Source organism: Amphibalanus amphitrite, unplaced genomic scaffold, assembly GCF_019059575.1.
Source record: "Amphibalanus amphitrite isolate SeventyFive unplaced genomic scaffold, NRLGWU_Aamphi_draft 000335F_arrow, whole genome shotgun sequence".
In the NCBI taxonomy this organism is placed as follows: Eukaryota; Metazoa; Arthropoda; class Thecostraca; order Balanomorpha; family Balanidae; genus Amphibalanus; species Amphibalanus amphitrite.
The window spans coordinates 16691-42792 of record NW_024881830.1 but is presented as its reverse complement, the minus strand read 5'-3'; the positions used below and the strand labels follow the sequence as shown (position 1 = coordinate 42792).

Below are 26102 nucleotides of genomic sequence, written 5' to 3'. Positions count from 1 at the left end.
GAGGCTGCAGCCCCCGGTAGTGATTGAGCGGGCTCCGCGCGGCCGCCGACACCTGTACCTGGCGCCGACATGGAGGGCGGCGCGGAGCCAGGAGCAGCCCGCTGACGTCACTCTGACGTCATAGGGATGAGCGTCAGGTGTCGACGCTGCCGGGCTCAGCGGCGCGTCGACCCGTCCTATCGGCCACCACCGTGCCTCACAGCTAGCGCAGTGCCGGTGTCTCCCGCCTTCTCTTCTGCGTTCGCCCGGCACTGGCGGCCGGTGGATCGCGCTCGGGCCGAGAGCTGAGACATCACATGGCTAGCGGCGTGGAAGAAAATGGACCAAACCATGCCCAGTGAAGACAGTCAAAATAGGATGAGAAAAGACCACGAGAACACTGCAGTTTTCACCGAAACACTGCAAGAGGGCAGGGATTGCAGGCATTCTAGTAGAGTATATCCCGTGTCCCAGCACTAGCCCCTAACCGGGTTTGTCATACCGCCAAGCTACTCGAGCCTGCCACCGCACACTCGAGCGACATTATTCGTAAAATATATTCTCTAGACAAGAGGGCCGTCCCATGTCTGGGTTGCAGGCCTCTGGGGCAGGGCAGTGCTACCCTGCGGCCACTCCGGCCCGCGGGCTGCCCTGCTCGAGCCGACATATTGCACAATACAATAGCGCATGCAAAAGGAGAAAGCCAAAGAGATAAAGAGGGATAGCGAAAAAAAGATCTAGGCGCGCGGCGGCAGTGGGCAGGCCGACCTGTCGGGTGGTGAGTGTCTGCCCGCCCGGTCCGGCGGAGAGTCCCTCGGTGCTGTGCGCGGTCGGTCAGCCCGCCCGCCACTCCGTGAAGGACAGTCCCGGCGGGATCCGCGGCGGCTGCCAGTCTCGTCACCCGGCCGAGCGGCGGCCGGAGCCGTCCGAGCCGCCCGGGCGGGACCAGCCCGCTCCCGGGCAGACGCTGAGAGCCGAGAGGAGCGCACCAACAGCGCCAGCCGGCGGCCGGCGCCGGCCCGCCGACCCACACTCAACACTAACGCGATGGCACGATAACAAATATCCGGCTGGTTGTACTTGAATACTGTCTTCGCGGCGGCGTCGGCGCCAGTCCCTCCGACAGCCGCTGTGCAGCGCTCTCGCCACCGCCCGACGACGCAGCTCCCCGTCTAAAAACACACGGGCGCCGCACATTTCAGCTCACTCAGCACTCACACCGACACGACACTGCAGTCCACGCCACCGGCACGGTCTCACTCGGTCCTCCCTTCCTCCGGGGGCGGCGCGTCCCTCCTCAGTGTCCCACCGAGAGCCTGCGGTCAGACGGCGTCCCCGGGCGGCGACTGAGCGTCCTCGGCCGTCGGCCGGCGCAGCCGCGTCACCGTGTTCACCGCCTCCATGGGCAGTCGGGACGGCTCGCTCAGGATGCTGGTGGTCTTGGAGAGGTCGCAGAGCGCGGTGGTGGCGCGCCGGCGGAACTGCACCAGGCCGCAGCTCTGCTCCTGCCAGGCCAGAACGGTGCGGCACAGCTCGTCCACGTTGGACGTGCTCACCGAGGTGCTGTAGCTCTCCAGCAGCGGCGGCAGCAGCTTCGAGAAGACGAAGAAGCGCCAGTTCTGCAGCGTCCGCTCGCGGATGTAGTTGTCGAACATCTCCTGCGTTTTGCTCTGTTTGGCGCGCGTCACCTGTCGAAGGCAGAACAGTCAGTGTCAGAATACAGGAATGCGTCGTCTTACACGATCATCGGTAGATATCCAACCAGGCATCACTGCTCAAAGATGAAAATAGCATTCAGTATTAAGTTCGCTAAAAAAGCTATTCATTTAGCGGTGATTCATTTTCAGACATCTGGGGAAAATCAAACACGTTATTTGATACGAAAAATACACAGAATTTTCTATAGCATGGTGGGTATCAGCCAGGGCTATCGGTCCGCCCAAAACTGAGGCCAAGTCAGCTGATACCACCAAATCGAATCACACTACCATATAGGTCAGTGTCCAGACAACCTGAGATGCTGGTTTGACTTCCTTAGATCACGGAAACTACTGGTAACCTCGTCTCGAACGATTGGTCGCTTTACAGGACCATAAAGCCTTGACACAGTTATTGTTTACAAATGAACCTGAGCGCACTCTATCGTTGAGCACGCCGGAAGCACGTGCGCAGGGCGGGGGCCGACCCGAGCCTCTACCGACCGTACAGAGGTCGGTGGGAGCCCACAGCTGCGGCGGACTGCGGCGCTCCCACGGACAACTGGGCTGGGGCGGCCGGCCGACCAGCCGCAGCACCGGCCTCGCTACAGCACGGCAGAGCGGACCCACCGCCCACCAGCATGACCCACCGCCCACCAGCATGACCCACCGCCCACCAGCGCGACCCACCACCCACCACAGCCGACCGGCCACAGAGGCCCGCACTCCGCCCCTGTCCGGGCCCTTTGGCGGTGACTCGCAATGCTCAGCACTGCTCGGCACCACGTGGTCAGTTGCCGGCCGGGATAACCTCTGGACAGTCACGTCACCACAGCGGTCGGCGATTCCAAGTCAGCGTGCCCCGTGGCCGGGCCGTACTGACAAACATTTACATACAGCGCGCGATAGTGTCGAGCACAGCACCCGGACGGAGAGGGTAGGACCGAGCAGGTGACAACGGACGGGCAGCAGGATCACCAGCGGTCTAACTCACCGGCGCTCCCGTGGCCGGCAGCATCGCCTGGCAGTTGTTGATCTGCTGGTTGAGCCGCTCAATCTCCTGCTTTAGCTCGTCCGCCTCCGCCTGTTGACAGCAGAGAGAACGTTAGAGACGTGGAGGCAGTGACAGGTCACAGACGTACTGTCATAGGCAACAGCAAACAAACATAAATAGGTGGGCAACAGGCATCACAGACACATCATTCAGCCTCTCAAAATCAGTGACCAGCGACAACAACTATATTCAACTGGAGCCGCTGTTCAAGTGTACAATGCATATTGCATATGTCTCCCGGAGCATTAGCCCTGCCATCAGCCGTGAAGAGATTCTTATCTCGATACAGCAAAGTGGAGCCCCAGTGGAGCTCGATGCCTATTCAGCCCACTACACGACACGCGTTACACGGAACCATGCATATGCTCAGTGAACCACAATCAGTGCCTCGATGTGGGAGCACAATGTCAATGTTGTCCCCGCCCCCCGGCACCTTGGTAGTTGGTACCCGAGTTCAGACTACAGAGAGCGGCGCTGGTCAGTGGAGCAATATTGACGACAGTCCACCTGAAAATAGGACGATCTACAGCCTTTTAAGATCTAATAGATCTTAGCCTTTTAAGATCACGAAACTATGACATTTTACCATCAAATACATACGACGAATAACATAATTCTAATTTAAGGTACGGTCGAGAATGAAACCCATGACATAATCTGCGTAAAACACCTATTAAAACTTGCAATCACAACACGTTTCCGCGATTCCAACATCTGTAGTTTTTGTCAGTTTTATTGGATATCCCTAGCACCTACGCCTTTATCTTTGAACGTCTACTTCTGAAAAGTATGCGTGGAAAAATCGTAGCTCCATAACAGTGGGCGCCCAACTAGCAGCACGAGTCTCAGCTGATGTTTTCGATGATGATCCGCCCCCACAGCTGGCCCGAGGGAGCGTCCCATACGTCAAACAGCGGCTCCCCGGGGTAGACGGCGGAGCTCCGCCCCAGTCCCCTGATGGCAACCGCCAGGGGCCAAGTTATCGCAATCAGTGGTCTGGGACGAATATGCCAACTGTGGACCTATCCGTCAGGGAATGCGCGCAGCTGAGCGATGGGAAAACCAGCCCAAACCATGAATGCGCTTAACACGAATAGATGTTTTCCGAGAATACCCCACGATCGAACACCACACAGATGGCCTGCGTCTGTGTCGCCGCCGCCGTTTGAGCGCGCGGCGCAGCAGCGGCGGCGGCAGCGGTTTGGCCTTGAACACGATGCATTGTAATGGTGACGCACGGGGGGCTCGCCAGTATCGGGTGACCGCTAAGCCGTCTGTCCGCACGCCCACCGAGCCGCGATAGCCGGTGTACACCTGAGCCGCCCGCGCGTCAGCCCTGACCAGCTCAGACGGACTCCGCTGGCCCAGTCAGCACAGCACAGCTGGTCACAGGCCGGGCAGTCTGTGCCCCTCCCACAATCCCCTTCCGGCGGTGGCCGTGCCACGCCCACCAATCCGTCCTCGGCTCACGTCTGATAGTACGCCAACGGTGACGCAATCTGCCAAACCCTCCATCTCCTCTCTCAACAAACACAGTGCCGGGCTGCAGCCGGCTGCGTCCCAGCCCTCCGCCCCGCCCCGCGGCCTGACCAACCTGCACCCGGCCGGTATCCCAACACTCCGCCCCGCCCCCGCAGCATGACTAACCTGTAGTCGAGAGCGCTCCGTCTTCAGCTCACTGATGTACTCGGCTCCCTGGTGCAGCATCGCGGCCTTGCTGACCTTGGCACTGCTATTGTTCCGCAGAGACGGCACCAGACTGTACAGAACATCAAAACCGCTCTTGATGTTACCGCGTCGCTTCTGTTCCGCGTTGATGTGGCAGGCACGTCTGTGCTCCTTGTAGACGCCACGGCCGGTCCCTGGCTCCGGCGGGGACGGTACAGGAGCCGGCGGAGACGGTAGCGAGAACGAGCCCACGGATCCGGCCGGCGACTGGAGCCGCGGCGAGGGCGCCGTCATGGCCACCGATCCCGGCGCCGACATCGACATGGAGACTGGCGACGACATGGACAGCGAGCGAGCCAGGGAGGCGGGCGCCGCCATGGCCCCCGACCGCGTCATTGAGACGGGCGCCGTCAGAGACACGGACCGAGCCACCGACACCGGCGGCGCCATGGCCATGGTGACTGAGGGTGAGGCCGAGGCGGCGATGGAGGCCAGCGCGCCCTGGTTAATCTGGCCGGTGCGGCTCGGCGTCAGGAGCTGGGTGAGCATGGTGACCGGCTGGCCGCCGCCGCCTGACGACTCCGCGCCGAGACTGAGCAGGCCGCGTGCGCGCGCTACGCTTGATGAGTCGCTGATGGAGCGTTCCATGGCGCCAGCAGCACGCGCCCGCTGGATCTCCGTCAGCGAGTTGCGGCGCGGCTGCTGGTGACGCGGCTGGCGCACCGGTGCCGCCAGCGTGGTCACGGGTTTGTCGACCGGCCGGGCGGCCAGGGGACGGGAGGACAGCGAGCGAGTACGAGCAGGTGCCGGTGGCGGCGGCTGGGGCGGCGGCGGCGGAGGCGTGAACACCGCGTCCGCTGCCAGCGGCGCAGAGTTCACCATCACTGAAGACGCATAACAGCTGAGTGTGGCCGGCGGCGACTCCAGCTGCAGCGGCGGCTTCGTGGGCGGCGCCGGCGGCGGCGGCGGCGGCTGCTCCAGCAGGATGGGTTCCACCAGCATGGGCTGCACGGTCGGCTCGGGCGGCGGCGGTGTGTGCACGGCCGGCAGCGGCGGCTCAGTGGGCTCCTCGTCCACGGTCGGCAGTCGGCTGGAGAGCCACTCCTGCAGCGGCTCCAGCGTGTCCATGATGTCCAGGTCGCTGAGACTCGGCTGCAGCTGCACCAGACTCGGCTGGATGAAGTCGGCCACGCCGACGCGGATCTCGCGCGGGTTGGGGAAGGTGTACGGCTGCTGCATCAACATGTCCATCAGGCCGTCGGAGAAGTCGGTCAGGTCCATGCCGTCGGGGCCTGTGTCTAGCGAGCCGGCCGGCGAGAACGACCAGTCGGCCGGCGGCATCATGCTGCGGCCCTGCGCCAGCGCCTGCTGCCGCTCCACGCGGTTCTTGTTGAAGATGCGCCACTTTTTGTACTCTGCAGTCACCGCCTCCGTCTTGCGCTTCCAGTACTTGCCCTCGAGCACCACGGCCACTGGCTTGTGCTGCTCGCCCTCCGCTGACGAGGCGAAATGACAGACGCCGCGGTTCTGCTTCTTCACAAACTGAATGTGCCAGCAGCGCCAGATGACATTGTTGAGCCGGATCTTGTCCTTCATGTTGAGCTTCATGCCGCGGAACGAGTTCCAGCGCGGGTTGGAGATCTGCTCGCTGTAGGCGATCGTCAGCGTGTTGAAGAGCTTGGTGAGCGAGCTGTCGATGTGCACCGAGTTGGGAGAGTCCTGCTTCACCACCTCGCCAGAGACGCTCTCGTCGCCCGAGTTGGCGTCATCGAGGATGGGCGCGTTCAGGCGCTCCTCGAGCTCCTCCTCCTCGCGCAGGAAGTTGGACACCATGAAGTGTCCCGAGTGGATGGACTCCTTGGCGGAGCCGCGCGCCGGCACCGGCGGCCGCACGGGCCGCGGCGCCAGCACCTCTCCGAACAGGCCCATCGACTGCAGCATCTGCCAGGACACGGAAACACACCGCGTCAGTCACGGCAGAACACACACACACAAGAGCACACGACAGTCAACGCAGGGGCACAAGGCGTCAGGGCAGTACACTCACGAGCACACGGCAGTCTACAAACAGACACAAGGCACCACAATCATACATACAAAACGACACACATTGTCGATTCCACAGGCTACGCACGAGCACAAGGCAGTCTCTCAGTCTACACACCACACAGTCATACGGTGTCACAGCTACACAGCCACATAGCGACACACTCACAAATGGACACACAGCATCAGTCAACAAACCAACACAAGTCGTCTGGCCGGCGCACTCACAGACGCACGCGGCACCGCCGGCACAGCAGGTCTCCCTGGCGAGTGTCGCCGGCAACTGTGACGTCAGGGGGGCCGTACCGCTCGCGGCCGGCCGGCAGGGGCGGCGCGCGGCCCGCGACCTTGGTAGTGGTTCGTGATGAAATGCGCGGCCGGTCGGCGTCATTCATGAGCATTGCGCAGCGGCTGGCCGGTGCTGCCGCCCGGGGGCAGCCTACGCAGCGACGGGCCACTGCACTGGCCGGGGGTGGTATCTGATGTCGACATGCAACCATGTTTGGAAATCGGTGCCTTGGTCGGAGTTGTACTGTATAGCGGAACATGAGGCCCGCGGCGGATGGAGCCATTACAGCGCAGTGAAAGAGGATGGGGCTCCGGGCGAGTGGTTACAGCTCTGAAGACGGGGGATGACTCTGAGATGAAGAAGAGGCGGGGCACGCGATGGCACCGAGACGAAGAAGTGGGCGGGGTATGGAATGCCAAAGGGACGGAGCAGAGGCCAGGGCAGCGTGTGGGACAGCGGGCAGGCCGAGAGGCACCTTAGGAATGAAAGCGGGGTCAGAGGACGGGACGAACAGAACAGACGAGTTAAATAGGGGAGAGTCCAAGGGACAGGTGATTGCTCCGACGTACTCGTAGAGCCAGGAACAGGGGTCGACTCGGTCGGCTATCCCCCTCAGCGGGCCTCACCAGTGAACAGAGAGCAGCAGCAGCGTCGTCGGCGGCGGAGGGGCCAGCCACAGATAACCAAACGGGCCAACGTCAACAGGCGGCGGCGCGTCGGTGCACAGCAGCCAACGGCGCCACACAACACACTGCGCCTCACCCGGCGGATCCGCTCCAACCCTCACAGCCCGGCGGTCCGCGCCGTCAGCACGTGCTCTCACTGGGCACCCGGCCGGCGCCGACGGTCCTGCCCCAGCGCTGCGCGAGCGGCGACTGGCGGCGCGGTGCAGCAGCACCCGGAGCACGGGAGCGGCGGCGGCGGCCGGCGCCGGGTCGATCCCCGTCCAAAGTCCACAGCGCGGCCAACAAACCGGGAGGACCGCGGCGGGCGGTACGGAGGAGGACAGGTGCACGGTGTAGTGCTCACCGAACCGATGCACCGAGCGGGGACGGTGATCAGGCGGGTCAGGTCGGGTCACTGGCGCCTCTCCAGACCATCAAAGGTCGGAGTGCACGCGGAGGCGGCGCCCCAGTCGAGGCCCACTGGCCCCCATGATCCCGGAGCCGGGTGACCGTCCACATTCCAGGACAAAGGGCTCGTCCTATGACAGCCAGCGGTCGGTGCCGCCGCTGCCGCACCGGCCAAGATCCACAGATGGAGGCGCCGCTGCCGACCAAGGCCAGGCCGGCGGCTGACGCACGCAGCGCTGCACCGGCGGCCCTGCGGCGGCGGCAGCGGCGGTCCTGCGCACCACGCACCCCGGGGTGTCACACTGCCGAATTGTATACAATGCCCCAGAGTCCGTCTGATGCAATCCTACCGATTACCCCGCATAATTTCACATCGTATTTCACCAATATGTAAGTTAGGATAAGAGACAAGGCATATAGGATGTTAACCATCACAGAAAAGCAGAACCGATAAGCATGCATGTAAATATATAGCGGATCAGCAGCCTCATATGTAGACACAGTTCTTCTTTATTCAGGACATTGGTAAGACTGGGCTCAGTGCTCGAAATAAACCCACATCCCAGCTCGTCGGCCCAGGATCCCAGTCGGTCAGGGCTTTTGGCACATGGCACAGGTCTGCCACTGACAGCGTTGTTGTCAGCGCCGAGGCCGAGCTCGGTCGGCCGGGAGCGGCCCACACACGGGCCCTTATCGGGGTCGGCCGCGCCCCACTGATAAACGCCGCCCGAGTGAGCTGGGAGCTGCGAACTGGGAGCAGCCGGGCACAGGGCGAACTAGGAGAGCTGCGAACCGAGTCCAAAAAGCCCAAAAGAGACTGGGAGCGGGGCAGCGACCCTGGTCGACCCCCGGGCCCAAAATGACCTGGGAGCTGGAGATGACCCAGGTCGGCCCCAGAGCAAACTAACAGCGGAGAGGTGAGCCTGATCGGCACTTCCTCTTTCGTCTGCCCGCTCATCGATCGCCCGACAATGGCAAAGGAAATAGCGTGGTCCCGCTCCCACCGGCTGTGCCCACAGTCTCACACTACCGCCGCCGCTGCCGCGCGCGTCCGCCGACCGTTCGGCAGTCGCTGTGCGGCGCGGCGACCTTGGCAGCCACGCAGCGTGCGCCAGCGGCAGTGCGGAGCCACGCAGCGCGCCAAGGACAGGACAGGCGGAGCGGCCCGCCCACCGTCCTTACCGCCAGGCCGCGGCTCCCACCACAGACCAACAGCCGACTACAAACTGGCGCAGTTTATAAACAATTCACCACAGCACACACCACCAACGCACTGTTCAGTGTCCAGAATCGGGTGCCCCGCCTCTGACGCAGCCAAAAATACACCACAGCACTGACCACATCGGATCTCGGACTGGTTGTCTGAACGCAATGATGAAGATCTAAAAGAAGACGTAGGGATGAAGGCAAACGTCACAGTCAGTCACCATAAGAAAAGCTATAATTGGCAAAAGCTTTCATACATCACTCATGTAGATATCAGCCAGAAATAACTCCATGAAAAGCAGCCATACGGTCTGACTGCCTAGCTACACACGTGCCTCTAAACATGGGCATAACATACAAACACTCCCACCTTGAACACATGTGTAGGAAGTAGAGTGTTTGATATGACTGGGCTGTTATCGCTACGCTCCTTGTGTTCTACTCTGCGAGCGTGACACAATGACCCAATGGCCTGACGAGGCCAGGCGACAGTTTCGACACGCAATTCGGGTGTTATCTAACCCACAGCTGGTCTTGTTTCGGAATCTAATAATATTAATTACGTTCTCTATGAGTGCATGTCCCGTCAGATAAAGCTCAGCAGAATAAATGCGCTGGGAGAGAGGCCATGGGGATATGATCACCTCAAATAACTGCGCTGATCAAATAACAGCGATACACATCAAAATGAGCCGAGTTCACGCCTGTCGTTTGACCATTCCAGGAAACTTTGTGTGCCCTGAGAAATAACGTACTGCTGAAGCCAGAACGCCTTCACATTTCCTTGTGCCGCACAATCCGCTTAGAGTACGAGCCATAAACGTCGCTGGTCGAGACTCGAGAGCAGCGGCCAAGCTACAAGTCACCGTCACACCATCATGATATCAAATAATTGTCAGATAAGATTTGTGCGCCAAGTGCACAAAGCGATGTTCTTGTGAAGAGGACACAATGTTCACAAGGAGGGCCTTACCCTTGATGCTATGATTGCTATGACTCCGGAGGCTGGCGTGGTGGGTGAGAATACGACGATGAAAGAGGTCAGTGACGGACCAAAAGCTACAAACTTCAGATTTTACAGCACTTCACCAATCTATGCCCACAAGATTCCAGCTGACAATATTTTCGTCCACAATCGTACTGCATACAAGAGAGGACCATGATGAATCATGAAACAATAATATGCAGCAGTTCTGTGGTCTGTTCACCAGTATCGCTCGAGGTTATTTTGATCATACTCCCGAATCTGCCAGTGAGAATCGGATGAGTGATGTTGAGCGGATACTAACCCACTGGACCGCAGCACGTAACCCACCCACCGGGGACCGGTCCCGGCGCTCCCAGCCGAGCACATCACGGCCTGACAGCCGAGCAGTGACGTCACTAGACCCATGACGTCACCACTGGACGACAGGAATGTGGCGCGTAGTACGTTGGCCAACACTAGCGTGTTAGCTTGTTTCCCATGGAGGGACTATATGCTGTCTGTTCCGTTTTTCGACAGTCCTATTCAAAAGGCGATATTCAGCTCCATGTCATGAGCTGTGAAGACTAATGAGCCTCAGGCCAAACTAAGCATCACTTCCATGAAGGTGACCTGAGGAGACAGCCTCAACCTTGCCTAGCCATGAGCGGAATCAAATAACTCTGCCGCATTGGCTGCCTGGTGTTGCGGGCTCTCATCGAGAAAGAAGCCGACGTCGTGGCTGTCATCAACCCATTCATCAACCTCGACTACATGGTGCACAAGCTGAGGCTCTTCCTGCAGCAGCTTCAATGGGGAAGACTAACGCCAAATTGGGCAGTCTGGCTATTGGTCACTGATGGCAAGACCATCCTCTTCAAAGAGACGAAGCCGAACCGAAAAACATTCCGTGGTCGAAGGTGGGAGCCGAGAGTACATCGTCCAGTCCACAGGAGTCTTCACCACCACAGAGAAGGCGAACGCCCACTTCGAGGGCGGCGACAAGAAGGTGGACTGGTTATCCCGGTGCCCTCGGCCGATGAAACCTTGTTTGTCTGCGGCGTCAACCTGGATTCGTCCGACACGAGCCCCGAAAAAGGTCTCGAACGCCTCCTGCACGACCCACTGCCTGTCGTTGCTGGCCGACGTGGTCCACAGCAGCTTCAACATCGTGTAGTCGCTCAACATCAGGTAGTCGTAAAGCAGGAGTTTTGACGCGGCATAGCACCACATTCTTGTTTTTTTTTTTTTTTGCAACCAAGGAGAGGCGTTATTAGTTATTACCCAGAGCTGCTTTCTAATGAAACCAAACCGAACCTTACAAAACCTGACCTAACCTTGCCTACAACCTGCAACCTTAAATCTACAACCTAACCTACAGCTCCTCTCCAGCCCCGACTGGAAAAATGCTTACTACCTACGCTGGAGTCTTCAGCAGTTGCGCTGCGGCGAAATTTCGGCGCAACGGTCTGAGCGCCAATACTTTTTGCGGTGCTATGCGCCGCATCTTGCGCTTAAAAACACACAATGTGGCAAAACTGTTCACACTTCACAGAATCTCATAATTGCAACAGCAGCAACGGAACGGATGTAGTGGTATAAAGACAGCAGAAAACAATTAGGGCACTTATACACACTTTAATTACAAGACAAGCCAAGCGAGAACGTAGACATCATACAGCAAATCAAAAATATGGTTTGTAGGTAGCTGCCATGGGTGACATGCATTAAAATTTCACATCATCTTGAGTGCGGAGAGCTCTCGTGCAGCTGTCTGCAGTCTAATCTGCCAAAACTTTGCGTTCCGTCCCGTGCCCATAGGCCTGCCTATCTTACTTCAAAATAAGGACTCTTCCCCTCTCCCGCGATAATCGTGTGATGACGCACGACACCATCGGCGGACACTGGGTGCGGCGGTCGCTGTATGCCATGATGGTCGCGCGCGTCGTCTGGAGGTGTCGCTCCGCAGAGCGCTCGATCAATCCGGGCACGGCGACGACGGAGGGCAGGGACCAGTCCACTTTAGTGCGGGGCACCAACGTGTCATTTGACTTGCCCCCATCCACGCACTGACTGGCCATGACGCTGTTCAGCGACTCAACGATGGTCTCGGCCTCGGGGCCACCCTCAGCCAGTGCTACGTCCAGAGTTGTGCACATGGGCCTTCCCAGACGAAAGTAGAGGCCTTCCTCTGTGTAAACACATCGGATCGGCTCCTGCTCTTGCAGCACTGTTTCCACTACATTAACGTTCTCGTCATCTGCCCTCACGGTGAAGGTGTAGCGGGATTTGAACCCCAACGAGAGGCCGTCCTCACGCGAGACGCTCACAGGCCGTCCAGCCGGCCAGGTCTGCAGGTTCTGGCTGCCCTCTGGCACAAAGCACCGGCGCCTGAATCCTGATAATCTCTGCCTCTGGAGAGGAGCCGTACATCATCCACTCAAGGGCTCCTTGGAATCGCCGATATGCCGGGACAGCCGGACCGTACTGCTCAGACGGCACGTGCGACGGGCCGCCGACGTGATCGTGCAGTACAGCTAACTGCAGGGGCATCACAGGGAGCGCCTCGAAGATGACCCGATTCAGCTTCATGTCAAATGTGCCGCACAGCGTGCGATTCGCGAACAAAATTGTGTTCGTGAACCTGCTCACAGTCAATTTAGGCCCATCATGTGAAAAGGAAGTGTATGAACTTGACACTAATTGGCTGCAGTCGTGATAACGATCTTAACAGCTTTGGGGCCATACGCAGCCGTCTCTTATCACCTTCGTATGCTGTGCCCTGTGCCCAAGGCGATTGCGCTGAAAAATTTAGGCACCAGCTGGTTTATGCTGGAGTACGGCAAAATATTTGGGGCAATCTGTCAATTTACACCGAGGTGCATCAAAAATTTGTGGTGCGTGTGCTGAGTCATACTGAAGTTCTCTATGAAAACATGTATTTTTTCCAGTCGGGCCTCTCCTCGGTTGCAAAAAAAGAAGTGTGACACCTGCTTCACTACTACCGTGCATCATTTGATAGGTACCTACTGCTTTTTCGCAGATGGTGCTGGCCAACCCCTGGTACCCTGCTGGTACCTGACCATAAATCATAAGTTAACCAATACACAACAATGAAATTGTTAACTAGACAGTCACCAGTCATACCAATTTTCAATTAGCATCAAACGAACACCAGTGCACACTTCATATGCCCAAATTATTGGGCTATAACTATGGGAAAAATAGGACACTGGATCATTCAAATCAAAATTGTGACATGTCACACAGACACATTCTCAGCTGTGCAGTTACATACAAACTTCAGCTCAAACACAGAATTGGTAAATGGTAAGTGTTGTGTAAAACATGATGGTCTTGGTCTATATCAAAATAGAAACTTAAACTTGAAAAAGAACTTACTTTTCGCACTGCTGCTCAGCTAGTCAGCTTCAGCTTGTACCTAAAGAAGTTCAGGCCGTATCAAAGTCCATTAGAAGCCTGCAAATATGTGCCCCATTTACTTCTCAAAATTTTTTTTTAATGCACCACGGAATTCAACCACCTTCTCCACCTCTGCCTGACAAAAAACAACAATTACAACAGCACGCACATGAACTACTTTTTTTCGCAAAGTTCCATTCAATTCAGTATCACCGGTAGACCCATCACCTTTCAAACGAGTTACCTAAAACCCGCTACTCAGCGCCCGTGTTTAGGCAAATCAGCGCGGGATGGGAAAGTCTATTTCATGATAATCTCTACTGGACCAGCATATACCAGCAGCATAATAACGATATTGACGAGCATTGGAATGAAGAAGAAAGACGAAGTTATACTGAGGAAATGAAAGAACAGGCACGGAACAAATGCTTTCCTAGGCATCTATGCGAACATATGGACATGGCCATGTACATCAACAATGTCGTTGAACCAATGGAAGATCCTCAGCCTGATGGAGCGCAGGTGAGGGCTATAATAAATAAAACGAAAACAAAAACCACTCCTGGGCCAGACGGGCTGAAGAACGAGCTGTACAAAGAGTTAATCAAAAGCGACAAAGGCCTTAAAGTGCTAACAACATGTATGCAAAACGAACTGACATCTGACACGAAGCCGGATTCATGGAAAGGATCACATACAAAGATGATACCTAAAACAAGCAAACCAACAGCACGGCAACTACGACCAATAGCACTGACCAACGCATCATATAAGATATATATGAGCATGATCAAAAACGAAATCGAAGAACATCTACTGGTGAACGGAGCCTTAATGGAAACTCAAGCAGGCTTTACTGCTGGAGGACGTGTTGAGGACAATCTCTTTCTTCTAAGCTACTGCGTCGAACAAAGTTATAAAAGAAAGAGACCGCTATATGTGACAGCCATTGATTTTGAAAAAGCCTTTGATTCAGTCAAGAGAGGCCCAATGATCAAAGTCATGCAAAGATATAAGATCCATCCCGATATTATCTCATCGGTAGCAAGTATATATCACGGCGACTTCACAACGATTAGGCTCAGTAGTGCTACAGAAGAAAAACTCAAAGTAACCAGTGGTATAAGACAGGGCTGCACTGGTAGCACCACGCTGTTCAAGCTGATCACGTATGAAATTGCAAGGAAGCTGATGGCCACAAGAATGGGATACAATGATAGGAATATCTATCTCCCCTTACTTCTGTTTGCAGATGATGGTTTGATGCTGTCTCATTCAAAGAAGGAAACAGAGCTAATGCTTGAGGTACTTGTAGCATCAAGTGAAGAATACGGAATGAAAGTAAACAAAAGAAAAAGTGAGATATTGATCGTAAATGAAACTTGCGAAAACAGTGAGAACATCACAGAAATCGGAGGGATACCTGTTACAACAGAAGTCAAATACTTGGGAGTGACGATTCTCAACAAGAAGGATGTATTCAAGGAACAGAAGAACCTAATGATCAAGAAAGCCCATAAGCTGTCAAATATGACATATAGCATCATAAGTAAAAGTTGTAATAAGATTATGATTGGGAAAACCTATTGGAAAAGCATTGCCCTACCAGCAATCCTATATGGAGTCAATGTTATGACACTTACAGAAACAGAAATCAAGCAACTACAGACTATTGAAAACGGGGTCTACAGGAAGATTCTAGGAGCACCGAAATATGCACCAAATTGCACATTAAGAGGAGAAATCGGTTCATCACTAATGAAGACAAGAATAATGAAAAGTCACCTTCAATATATAAGAACGACACTGCAAGGACGAAATGAACTACTAAAGAAAGTAATGGAAATAGAGCTTGAAAGGAAAGAAAGCAAATGGGCGAAAACAACCGAGAAGTACCTGTCATCACTGCAAATAAGATTACATGCCCTAAAAGATAAAAGCAAAAAGGATATAGACAAAGAAATAAACAAATGGGATGCAAAACAATGGATGGAAGAAATAGGAAGCAAAGTAAGCCTACAGCTATACAAAGCAAGCAAACAACGTATAAGAGAAGAGACTATCTATGACAACACCCCAGCAGCGGTCACTCTCTTTCGAGCTAGAACGAATTCGCTACCCCTACAAGAAAGAAGACGACACACCGATGAAGACACATTATGCCAACTATGTGGAGAGGAGAATGAAGACATGGAGCACTTTCTATTGAAATGTAACAGACTCATGGATGTTAGAAGTAATATCGAGTCCCTACAACGACCTCACATAGAAGACACTCAGGAGATCATGAGAGACTTTCTCTTCAATGACGAACGGGAAGAGGATGCGGAAGAGAGGAAGGAGAAGCTGCACTGTCTATGGAGAATCCGTCAAAAGCGTCTGGAAGGAACATGAGCAAATCTTCAAGGGAGGCTCCAAAAAACTGGCAAGTAACTACAGGCCTGTGAGTCTGACTAGTCATGCATGTAAGGTCATGGAAAGAATTATCAAAAGGCACCTGCTCAACCATCTATTAGAGAAAGATCTCATCTGCAAAGAACAGCATGGCTTTGTACCCAGAAAATCATGTTTGACCAATCTTCTAGAGGCTCTGGAGGATTGGACACACATACTGGACAGCAGCAGTGGACTGGACATCATCTATTGTGACTTTAAAAAGGCCTTTGATTCTGTGCCCCACCGAAGACTTGTTAAGAAGCTGGCTGCCTATGGTGTCAAAGCAGGAGTGCTTCAATGGATCACAAACTTTCTTCAGGACAGGACTCAGAAGGTAGTAGTTCATGACCAAGAATCTAGAGAAGAGGCTGTGACCAGCGGAGTTCCGCAGGGCTCAGTATTGGGACCCATCCTGTTTGTGATATATGTCAACGAATTGCCCACATTGGTCCAGTGCGACGCAAAACTGTTTGCAGATGACATGAAGATTTATCGCAAGGTCAGAAATTCAGAGGACTCAGAACAACTTCAGGCAGACCTAGATAGACTCTCGCAATGGACTGAACAATGGCTTCTTGAATTCAACCCCCAAAAGTGTAAAGTGATGCACTGTGGACCACAAAACCCAAAAAGATCTTACAGTATTAGAGGAGTCAAACTAGAAGTCACAGATAAGGAGCGAGACCTGGGGGTGACTATAACAAACGACCTTCGACCTACTAGTCACTGTCAAAGAGCTGCGAGCAAAGCAATGGTAGCTCTCCGAATGATAAAGAGGTCCTTTGACCAAATCACAGCAACAAACTTCACCAGCCTCTTCAACTCATATGTGAGACCACACCTGGACTACTGTATACAAGCTGTGGGTCCCCAAGCTGTTCAAGATATCAGTCTCCTCGAAAACATCCAGCGCAGAGCTACAAGATTGGTGAGGGGGTTAAAGCACAGGCCATACCAAGAAAGACTAAAAGTCCTGAAGACCGTATCTATTAAAGACAGGATAAAAAGAGGCGACTTGATTGAGACGTATAAAATCATGTCAGGGAAGCTCAATGTGAGGAGAGAGAAGTTTTTCAAACTGAGGACGACAAACACAAGAGGTCACCATATGAAATTACACAAGGAGCAGTCAGTCCATCAAGCCAGACAAAGGTTCTTCTCACAGAGGGTGGCTAATGACTGGAACAAGCTACCAGATGATGTTGTGTCTGCTGACACCACTGCTACATTTAAAGCTAAGCTAGATAAGCACCTCCAGCTCAAAGCCAACTGTGACCTGTGACCTCCAACCTCAATGAGTACCCTGACATGTTTCCTTGCCAACAATGACATGGACAACAAATAGCATACTGCTACCCCAAGTCCATTATCTATATACCTATACCTATACCTAAATGTAGAAAGACATGCAGCCTCCATCCTCATCCTTTTCCCAGTACCCCTATAACCAAATAGGGCACCTATGGGGGAGCCGATGCAAAGGCTATTCCCCCGAAGACTCATCTGCATCATCTGCATCTACCTCTACCGAAAGAGGTGTTATTGAAACGGCCTGCAGCTCATATGAGAAAAGTTGGAGAAAAGTAGCAAAAGAAGCTTTGATTTCTTGCCAAGCTACTTATGAAATACTTTATTTCTTATTTTTGAAGCATCTGTTGACGTACTCATTCCCCTAAAGCAAGACTCAAAGTGAAAAATTGACATTTCCGCTAGGTGGAGGTAAATGTGAGAAGCTAAAGTACATTTCTGGCGATACAGTTACGATATATTGCGCAGCTATGTTTTTTGACCACGTGATATAGTAACGATTATAATTTGAATTGGTGCATTCTTTCGGGAGGCTTCGAGCGGGAAGGGCGTGGCCCTTTGTCAAGGATTTTTGGCGCGAAAACGGTGGAGCGTCGGAGCGTCGGAGTGCGGAAGACATTGTAGGCTATTGATTTTTCCTGTTCAAAGTTCAGTGAAGCTATATTGGTGCTTTCCAGTGAGTACTGGGTGATGGATTGAAAATGGTAGGTCGAGATCGACCTGTCAAGAGAGGTAGGCCAGACGAGCTGTTTTTCCCAGAGCCTGACAAGGCTGGTTCGTATCTCAGGATCGCTCTGAGTTCGGGGAATTCATTTCGTTCCAAAGGATGGCCCTGGATTCAGGCAGGTGTGAGGGGAATCCTGGGAGCTGTGGAGAAGTTGGATAAAGCCAACTTTTTAGCAGACGGTTGTCTGCTCGTTAAAACAAAAACACAAAAACAGACGGAAAGGTTCCTCAAAGCAACCATCTTTGGGGATGAACAGTGTGAGGTGGTGAGAGATGCAAAGCTGAATCAATCACGCGGTACCATCAACGCATATGACCTTATTGACCTCTCAGAGACTGAGATAGTTGGCTGGCTGGAGGAGTATGGTGTGGTGGGAGCCAAAAGGTTCACTAAAAAGCTCAATGGAAAGGTGGAGAACACCCCAACACTGCTCCTGACATTTAACCAGCCAACCTGTCCTCAGAAACTTCAGCTGGATTATGTGACGTACCATGTCCACCAATATGTACCCAACCCACTGATGTGCTACAGATGTGGCCTTTTTGGACACTCTGAAGCCAAATGCACAAGGGAGGCCCGCTGTCTTCGCTGCGGGAAACCAAAGCATGATGGAGAATGTGAAATGAAATGTCTAAACTGTGAGAAACCGGGACACACATGTCTGTCAAGGGAATGCGATGCTTGGAAAAAAGAGAAAGAGATTTGCAGAATTAAAACTGAGCAGGATATCTCATACCCACAGGCCAGGAAGGTGTATGAAACAAACTATGACAAACCCCGTTCCAGTCCTCAGACATATGCCACCGCAATTCGCACTCCCAGTGTGATGAGCAAAAAGGAGGCCGAGCTGACTGACAAAGTTAACAAACTAGAGTCAAAGATGAGTGAGATGATTGAACTGCTGAAACAACTTGTACCCAAAGAAATATTACAGGGGAATGCTGTGATTGAGGGTAAGGAGACAGCTGACAAACAGAGATCTGGAACAGCATCCAAAGCAGCCCTAGATAGTCCTGTGGAGACACTGGATATGAGGGACACTCGGGCAGATGAAAGAAATGTTACTGATGATGCCATGGATGATGGGGGTGCGGCTGGAGTGTCGCCCTGTGATGGTGAGGGGGCGATCCATGTGACAAACATTGGGAATGAGCCACATCCTCGAGGGGAGGGCAAACTAGCTCAGTGGAAAGTTGCAGGAAAAACAAAACGTGCTGACAAACATCAGGGACAACTGATCTCAGGTGATGAGATCGACCCTTCACCAGTGTTCACTCGAGCGAGTAGATCGCTGGACAGGGGTAAAAAGCAATACGTACAAAGAAAGTCTTGGGAGAGAAGACAGTGATCTAGCTCTACGTTTACAGACTACAGCCTACTAAACTAAGCCGTTTTTAGTTTAGTTTTTCAGAGCCAACCTTTTTCAACAAAAGCCTCTAGCTACTCTTAGCCAGTCCGCTAGGGACTTCCATACATCCACGTACTACACACTCCTCATGTCTATTCTGCAATGGAATGCAAGAGGATTGATTGGGAAATGGGCCGAATGCAAATTCTTTTTAGCACAGAAATCACCTCTGTGCATATGCTTACAAGAAACACGGTTTCGTGACAATGACCGATATGATTTTACAATCCCTGGATACAGTTTATACACAACAAATTGCAATGCTGAAACAAGGCAAGGTGGCGTGGCACTTTATGTCTTAAACACTATACCTCACTGTGAAATAAAACTCCAAACCACTCTGCAAGCAGTGGCTTGCCATGTGAACATCAATAATAAGAGATTGGTTGTATGCTCACTGTACCTCCCTCCAAATGTGCCTTTCACTGGCACAGAGGTAGAGCAACTTATCCTACAATTAGAAACTGACTATGTGATATGCACAGACGCCAATGCAAAACATGCCCTTTGGGGTTCACCACACAATGATAGGAGAGGCAGGATACTGGCAGATCTTGTGGCTCAATATGATCTACATGTACTCAATGATGGATCAGGAACCCGCTTGGATGTATATACTGGAGCAATGACCCACATTGACGTTACAGTGTGCACAACTAATCTGGCACCACTCCTAGGATGGAAGGTGCAAGGTGACAATCGGTGCAGTGATCACTTCCCTATTGACATATTGCCATCTTTCTGCACATCCACACCGGACAGCTACCCCAGCTGTCGACTGCGCTGGTCTGTCAGACGTGTGGACTGGAAGGCTTACAGCAGAGAATGTGAACTCAAGGTCTCATCTGCTGAGCCCCACAATGTATGCTCAATGGTTACCCAAACTATTTTAGACTCTGCTAGAAAGCATGTACCACAGATAAGCAGGCAGAGCCCTAAACGATCTAACATGTGGTGGAATGATGAATGTAAGAGGGCGGTTGCCAGGAGGAAGCGTGCTCTCCTTCGATACAAACGCTGTGTGTGTCCCGCTCACTTGCTTGATTTGCAGCGGGAACGAGCTGTTACCCAACGCGTACTGCGAACTGCCAAGAGAGAGAGTTGGATCCAGCATATCAACTCTTTTACATCGTCTACACCGCTGTCCAAAATTTGGGGCATGATTCGCGCCTTTGGCGGCAAACCAACGAGCTCTCACTCATTACCAGTTCTTGTTCAAAATGGTCGGCGTTATGATAGCCCTGATGAGGTGACTGCCATATTTGGGAATTACTTTTCATCCCTCAGTGACTCCACTAACCACAGACCGGCCTTCCAGGCTCGGGCTCGTGAGTTACAAGAAATGACATTTGACTTCACGAGCAACAACACTGAGACATATAACAGTGAGTTTACTATGGCTGAACTTGACACAGCTTTGGGACATTGCGGAGCTACGTCTGTCGGCCCTGATGGTGTCCACTACTTTTTTCTTGAGCACCTCAGTCCAACATCTAAGAAAGAGCTTTTAAAGATGTTCAATATCATATGGGCGAATGATGTTTTTCCCCAAGAGTGGAAGAAATCGTACATCATCCCCATCCACAAGAGTGGCAGACCACGAGAATTAGCATCATCTTATAGACCCATCCAACTCACTTCTAACATATGCAAAACCCTTGAACGCATGCTGAATGCTCGGCTTTTGTGGTATCTGGAATCACAGAATATCCTCTCGCCGTATCAGTCTGGCTTTCGAAAAGGACGACAATGCCTTGACAACACTGTGCGATTAGAAACCGACATCAGATGTGGATTTTACTTGCGGTTTTACACAGTTGCTGTTTTCTTGGACATGCATTCGGCTTATAATATGGTTTCTGTTCCTGCCCTCCTTCAGAAACTTGAGAATATAGGTCTCCGAGGACACTTGCCGATCTTCGTCAAGAATTTTCTGTCTGGTCGTTCATTCCGAGTCGACTGCAAAGGTTTGTCAGATGAATTTCGTCAAGAGAATGGTGTGGTGCAGGGTGGGGTCTTATCACCAACCTTGTTTCTCCTATTCATCAATGATATATGCCACCACTTACCACATGGTGTCAGTTACTCTCTTTTTGCCGATGACTGTGCAATTTGGGCACAGGGGTCGGACTTATCTGCGGTCCTCGCTAAGTTACAGAGAGCGCTTGGCTGTCTAGAGAGATGGACTGACAGATGGGGCATGACTTTCTCGGGTCAGAAGTCCTCTGCTATTATTTTCAGCCGTTATCGCACTCGGCTGCCCCCAGATCGCACACTGTCCATTCAAGGTGTTGATATCCCTTATGTTGACCATGCACGCTTCCTAGGAATTGTCTTCGACTCCCGGATGAACATGAAGCAACATATTGAGCATGTGAAAACAAAGGTTATTAAACGACAGAGCTTGTTACAGTGCATTTCTGGGGTAGCACATGGTGGAGACAGGAAAACTATGCTTCGTCTTTACAAAACACTCGTACGACCAGTGATAGACTATGGCTCACAGGTATACGACGGTGGACCGGCAGGGATGCTGAGAAAACTTGAACCGCTTCAAAATAGGTTTATCAGACTCGCGACGGGAGCGTTCCGCACCACTCCCATTCCAGCTTTGCTTGCCGAGGCAAATGTCTATCCACTCTGGTTACGGAGAGTCGAGCTGACAATAAGATTTTCTGTGAGAGTCCGAGGGGACCTCAACCACCCAGCGTACACGGCCATGCAAAAGATGAGTTACCTGTATGATAGAAACCGTGATGTACCTCCGAAAAGGTCTGGTTTTCCCATTGGTGCCAGAGTACAGCGCTATCTTGATCGGCTGCGGGTTGCCTTACCGATACCCACTGCGCGCGCTCTTTTGCCGATTCCACCGTGGACTCTCAAAGGGCCCCAATACACACATCTTCCAGTGTCCTCCAAGAATTTGTGCACTCCAGCTGAGTTACGGGCGAGCTTTTACCAGACTATTGCGATGTACCCTGATTTTACCATCTTTTTCACGGATGGGTCCAAGCAGAACCTAAACACCGCATGTGCTTTTGTCTTTGAACATGTTTACTTCGACGATCGCTTACCAGATGACACCAGTGTGCACTGTGCTGAACTGTTTGCCATCCTACGAGCTCTACAGTATATCGTTTCTCGCAGAGTTCCCAGAGCCATTGTCTGCAGTGACAGCAAATCGGCACTGCAGAGTCTCACAAATACTGGTAACTCGAGGTCCGTGGTGAAGGACATCCAGATGACCTTACATGAAATAGACCAAAATCATCAGGATGTCCTCCTCATGTGGATTCCAGGCCATGTTGGAATACCTGGAAATGAAATGGCAGACAGTCGCGCTAAACAAGCACTGACTAAAGAGGACATCACACCCATGCCCCCCGATTACAAAGATATACTGCCCATGCTCAGACGATCTGTTGCAAATTGGTTTTCCAGGTCGTGGAAGGACAGTGGACCGACTTTCCTTAAAGCGATTAAACCTGACACCGGGGAATGGGAATCATCAAACCGAAAGTCAAGAAGGGAAGAGGTTGCCCTTGCTCGGCTTAGACTAGGGCATACTAGACTGACCCATAGCGGGCTCTTCAACAACTCGAGATTTGAGTTATGCACAACATGCAACAGCCCATTAAGTGTGGTACACATCATTTTACACTGCCGCAAGTACACAATGGACAGACGAAACCTCAGACGACTATGTACTACAATGAATGTTTCTTTCGATCTAACACATCTCCTGAGTGATGAATATCCGGTTCTCATAGAGGCAGTCTGTGATTACCTTCGGAGAACCCAACTGCTAGAACAACTATAGCAGAACGACCTCATCATGGTTACACATACTACACACAGATGGTTATCCCACATGTTGAAACTCATCATACTCCTACTCTCTCTTTCCCATCCTCCATGTCCTTCATGCTCCTGTCAGTCCTAAATTCCTGGTATACCTGTCTCACATTCCCCAGACTCGATTATGACCCACTGGCTTTAGCCAGGCTTTCCAGCCCCGAAGAACAGCAAGACGAATAAGAAGAACCGACGCTAATAGTCAAGTCTGACTGATGCGTCGTTAAACAACCAAGAAAACAAACAAATTTGAATTGGTGGGTCGGGAGATTCACATGGTAAATAAATACCTAAATATGGATTGCTGTGTATTGACGAGTGTCTTAGAAGTTTTGTCAATGTCAATACGTTTGGAGTACGTGAGAGCTAGGGCTGCGGTGGGAGCTGTGTGAGGCCTACGTTCTAGAAGAGCGGTTGCACCTTGACCAATGACCTACCTATCTTTCTCTTTTCATAAACTGATAAATTCAGCCATTCTGCCTGAAGATTGATGATTTATTTAGGTGCATGCGTCCCTGTGTCTTGGTGTGGTTCATATACTTATACTTATACTTACTTATACTTATAAAATGCGGAATTTAGGAAGGCCTTTTGGCCTCTTGGATCCGGACGTGACGAGCTTTGTGTCAGTGTGTCACTGCATCAGTCGTTGGAATATGTTATCATATGTTATCATAGTTTTCATTGATCATATCATCATCAGGATCCCTGCGTACAGAAGTGGATGATTGAAAGTTCACAATCCCGAGTCTAGCTTTGGATATTGGAAGTGGCTGGCACTTGCCCCCAATTGAATTGAAGCCCTCTCTAGTCTCTTAGGTTGACCCTGCAGAACTATATACAATGGGATGATGTCAGTTCGATTTTTGAGCTATGGCTTATTTGGAAATATTCCTTCATTTTTAGGACACAGTGGTTTATGATTCCTATTTCAATGATGGACGCTTGAGCCCTGGCAGCTACACGCCCTAATCCAACTAGAACAAGAAAGATTCCTATTTCAAAAGCTTTATTTTTTGTGTAGCTGGCAGCTGCCTAATTGAATTATGCTGTTATTTTATCTAAATGTTTGATAACATATAATTAATCATTTATTTTTATAACTCATCAGATTTGGACTAAATGCTACTGTGTTATGGTGTAATTTGAATTTTCTTACACAATATCTGTATATAATGCCTATCAAGTATCAAATAATTTAAGTATCACAACATAAAATGAAGATTATTGTAAATGATAAATTGTTATGCAAATTTTTAGCTCTGGTTTGACGCTGATGCATTTTTCAATCCTGATATTGCCTAAAACACAAAAGATTGTATTATTCTGTGAGACATGAGATATCTGCTCCAGCTGCATGCTGGAGCCACAAATAGGTGGCTGTTATAAAAAGTAGCTCTGATAAGAAACATTCATGACATTCTTTTTCAACTGTTACTTTTCCCTTACAGCTCTGGAGGCCTGACCACTGACTGGGATGGCGGCGCGACCGTTCTACTCGGCGCCGGTGAAGTACCGACCCGACTTCCCCCCTCCGCCGGGTCAGATCCGCCTGCCGACGCCGCGCGCTCAGACCGCTCCGGCGGCGCCGCCCGGCTTCACCAGCGACAAGCCGTGGATGACACCGCACCTGGTGGCCGAGATCCGACGCCGCAACTTCCTGCAGAACCGCGCGGCGCGCTCCAGCTGCGAGGAGGACCGCGCCGCCGCCGACCAGCAGCGCCAGCTCGTCAACCGGCTGGTGAATGAGGCCAAGGAGCGCTTCTGCCTGGCGCACCCGGAGCGTACCGACGAGATCCTGGCGTCGGACCGGCGCGCGCGGCCCTTCCACTGCGGATCGTGTGACCGCAGCTACGGTACACAGCAGCAGCTGGACGAGCACTGCCGAGAGCACGTGCGCTGCGGTCTGGAAGACTGCCCCTTCACGGCACACCCGCGTGTTGTCGAGAAACACGTAACCATGCAGCACCAGACCGGGCTGGCTAAGGTCATCATGGCGCTCAACACGCCTGAGGCGATCGCGCGCTGGCGCGAGCAGCGGCGAGCCAACTTCTGTCGTCCCGAGTCTGCGGCGCGCCGGCAGGCTGAGCAGGCAGAGCGCGCGGCGCGCGGTATCCGGATACCGGAGCGGGGCGGCCGCTTCCCGCCGGCGCAGGAGCGGCCCGGGCGGGGTCGGGGTCGCGGTCGCGGCGGCAGGGGCCGCGGTCGGGGAGCGCACCACCGACCGCCTGCCCAGCAGCAGACAGCTCACTCCGACAGCGACGAGGACGAAACGTGCCGGGGTCTGGCTCCTTTCACCGGAATTCTGGCTGTGACGGCAAACACAGACGCTGTGTGCAAGAGCATTGGCATGACGGAAAACCAGGACGCGGGAGATGTGAATGCAGTGGAAGAACAGGACATGGAGAAACACAACGAAGTAGATGGCCAAGATGTGAACGTTGACGCAGCGGAAGGCGAGGATATCACGAATGGTGACGTAGCGGAGGGGGATGACGGGAACGGTGACGTAGAGCAGCAGCCCGCACTGTCGCCTGCTGGCAAGGACCCGCCGGCTGGACCCAAGTGCTCCCCATCAGTCCCCAGCGGGGGTGACAAGGTCCCGGAGAGACCCACGACGGTCGGCTACGGTCCGCCTCCCGGCCCCGACTCTCCGGCTACCGCTCCGGCCTCTGCGGACCGTCTCACCAACGGTAACTCGGCCGGCCGGGGTCAGTGGCGGCGGGGACGGGGACGGGGTCAGCGCGGCGGGGGCCGGGGCGGTGGCCCCGCACAGCCTCCCAGAAAACGGCGCCGTCCGCTGACCCTGCTAGAGAAACTGTTGGCGAACGATATCCGTCGCGAGCGGAACATCCTTCTGCAGTGTGTGCGGTATGTGGTGAACGAACAGTTCTTTGACGGACGGCCGATAGGTGGGGCGCGAGTGGCTCCCCCTGGTGGACAGAGCGCAGAGGAGGCAGCTGGTTCTC

At 53.0% G+C, this 26102-nt stretch overlaps 1 protein-coding gene and 1 pseudogene across 4 annotated transcripts; one reads left to right on the top strand and one right to left on the bottom strand.

The window, feature by feature from the left end:
• Positions 1 to 518: 518 nt before the first annotated feature.
• On the bottom strand, positions 519 to 17351 carry LOC122388761 (carbohydrate-responsive element-binding protein-like). Of its 4 annotated transcripts, none has more exons than XM_043380139.1 (5): positions 17226 to 17351; positions 13379 to 13456; positions 4378 to 6339; positions 2671 to 2760; positions 519 to 1667 (listed from the first exon to the last, which is right to left on the bottom strand). In XM_043380139.1, the coding sequence occupies exons 3-5, from the start codon at positions 6337 to 6339 to the stop codon at positions 1302 to 1304; spliced, it is 2418 nt and encodes an 805-aa protein (XP_043236074.1). In that variant the 5' UTR covers positions 13379 to 13456; positions 17226 to 17351; the 3' UTR covers positions 519 to 1301. The 4 variants fall into 4 exon arrangements, with proteins under 4 accessions (XP_043236074.1, XP_043236075.1, XP_043236076.1 ...); XM_043380140.1 differs by having other exon boundaries at positions 17296 to 17351; XM_043380141.1 differs by lacking the exon at positions 13379 to 13456 and having other exon boundaries at positions 17226 to 17349.
• Positions 7888 to 11153, top strand: LOC122388772 (annotated as a pseudogene).
• Positions 17352 to 26102: the final 8751 nt, after the last annotated feature.

What these genes read in the sequence shown, in the direction of transcription:
- LOC122388761 (XM_043380139.1), bottom strand. Translation starts at nt 6,339, where the DNA reads ATGCTGCAGTCGATGGGCCTGTTCGGAGAGGTGCTGGCGCCGCGGCCC. An exon ending in CGGAGCGCTCTCGACTACAG is followed by an intron (nt 2,761 to 4,377) that starts GTTAGTCATGCT and finishes TGCTGTCAACAG; the next exon opens with GCGGAGGCGGACGAGCTAAA. An exon ending in TGCCGGCCACGGGAGCGCCG is followed by an intron (nt 1,668 to 2,670) that starts GTGAGTTAGACC and finishes TGCCTTCGACAG; the next exon opens with GTGACGCGCGCCAAACAGAG.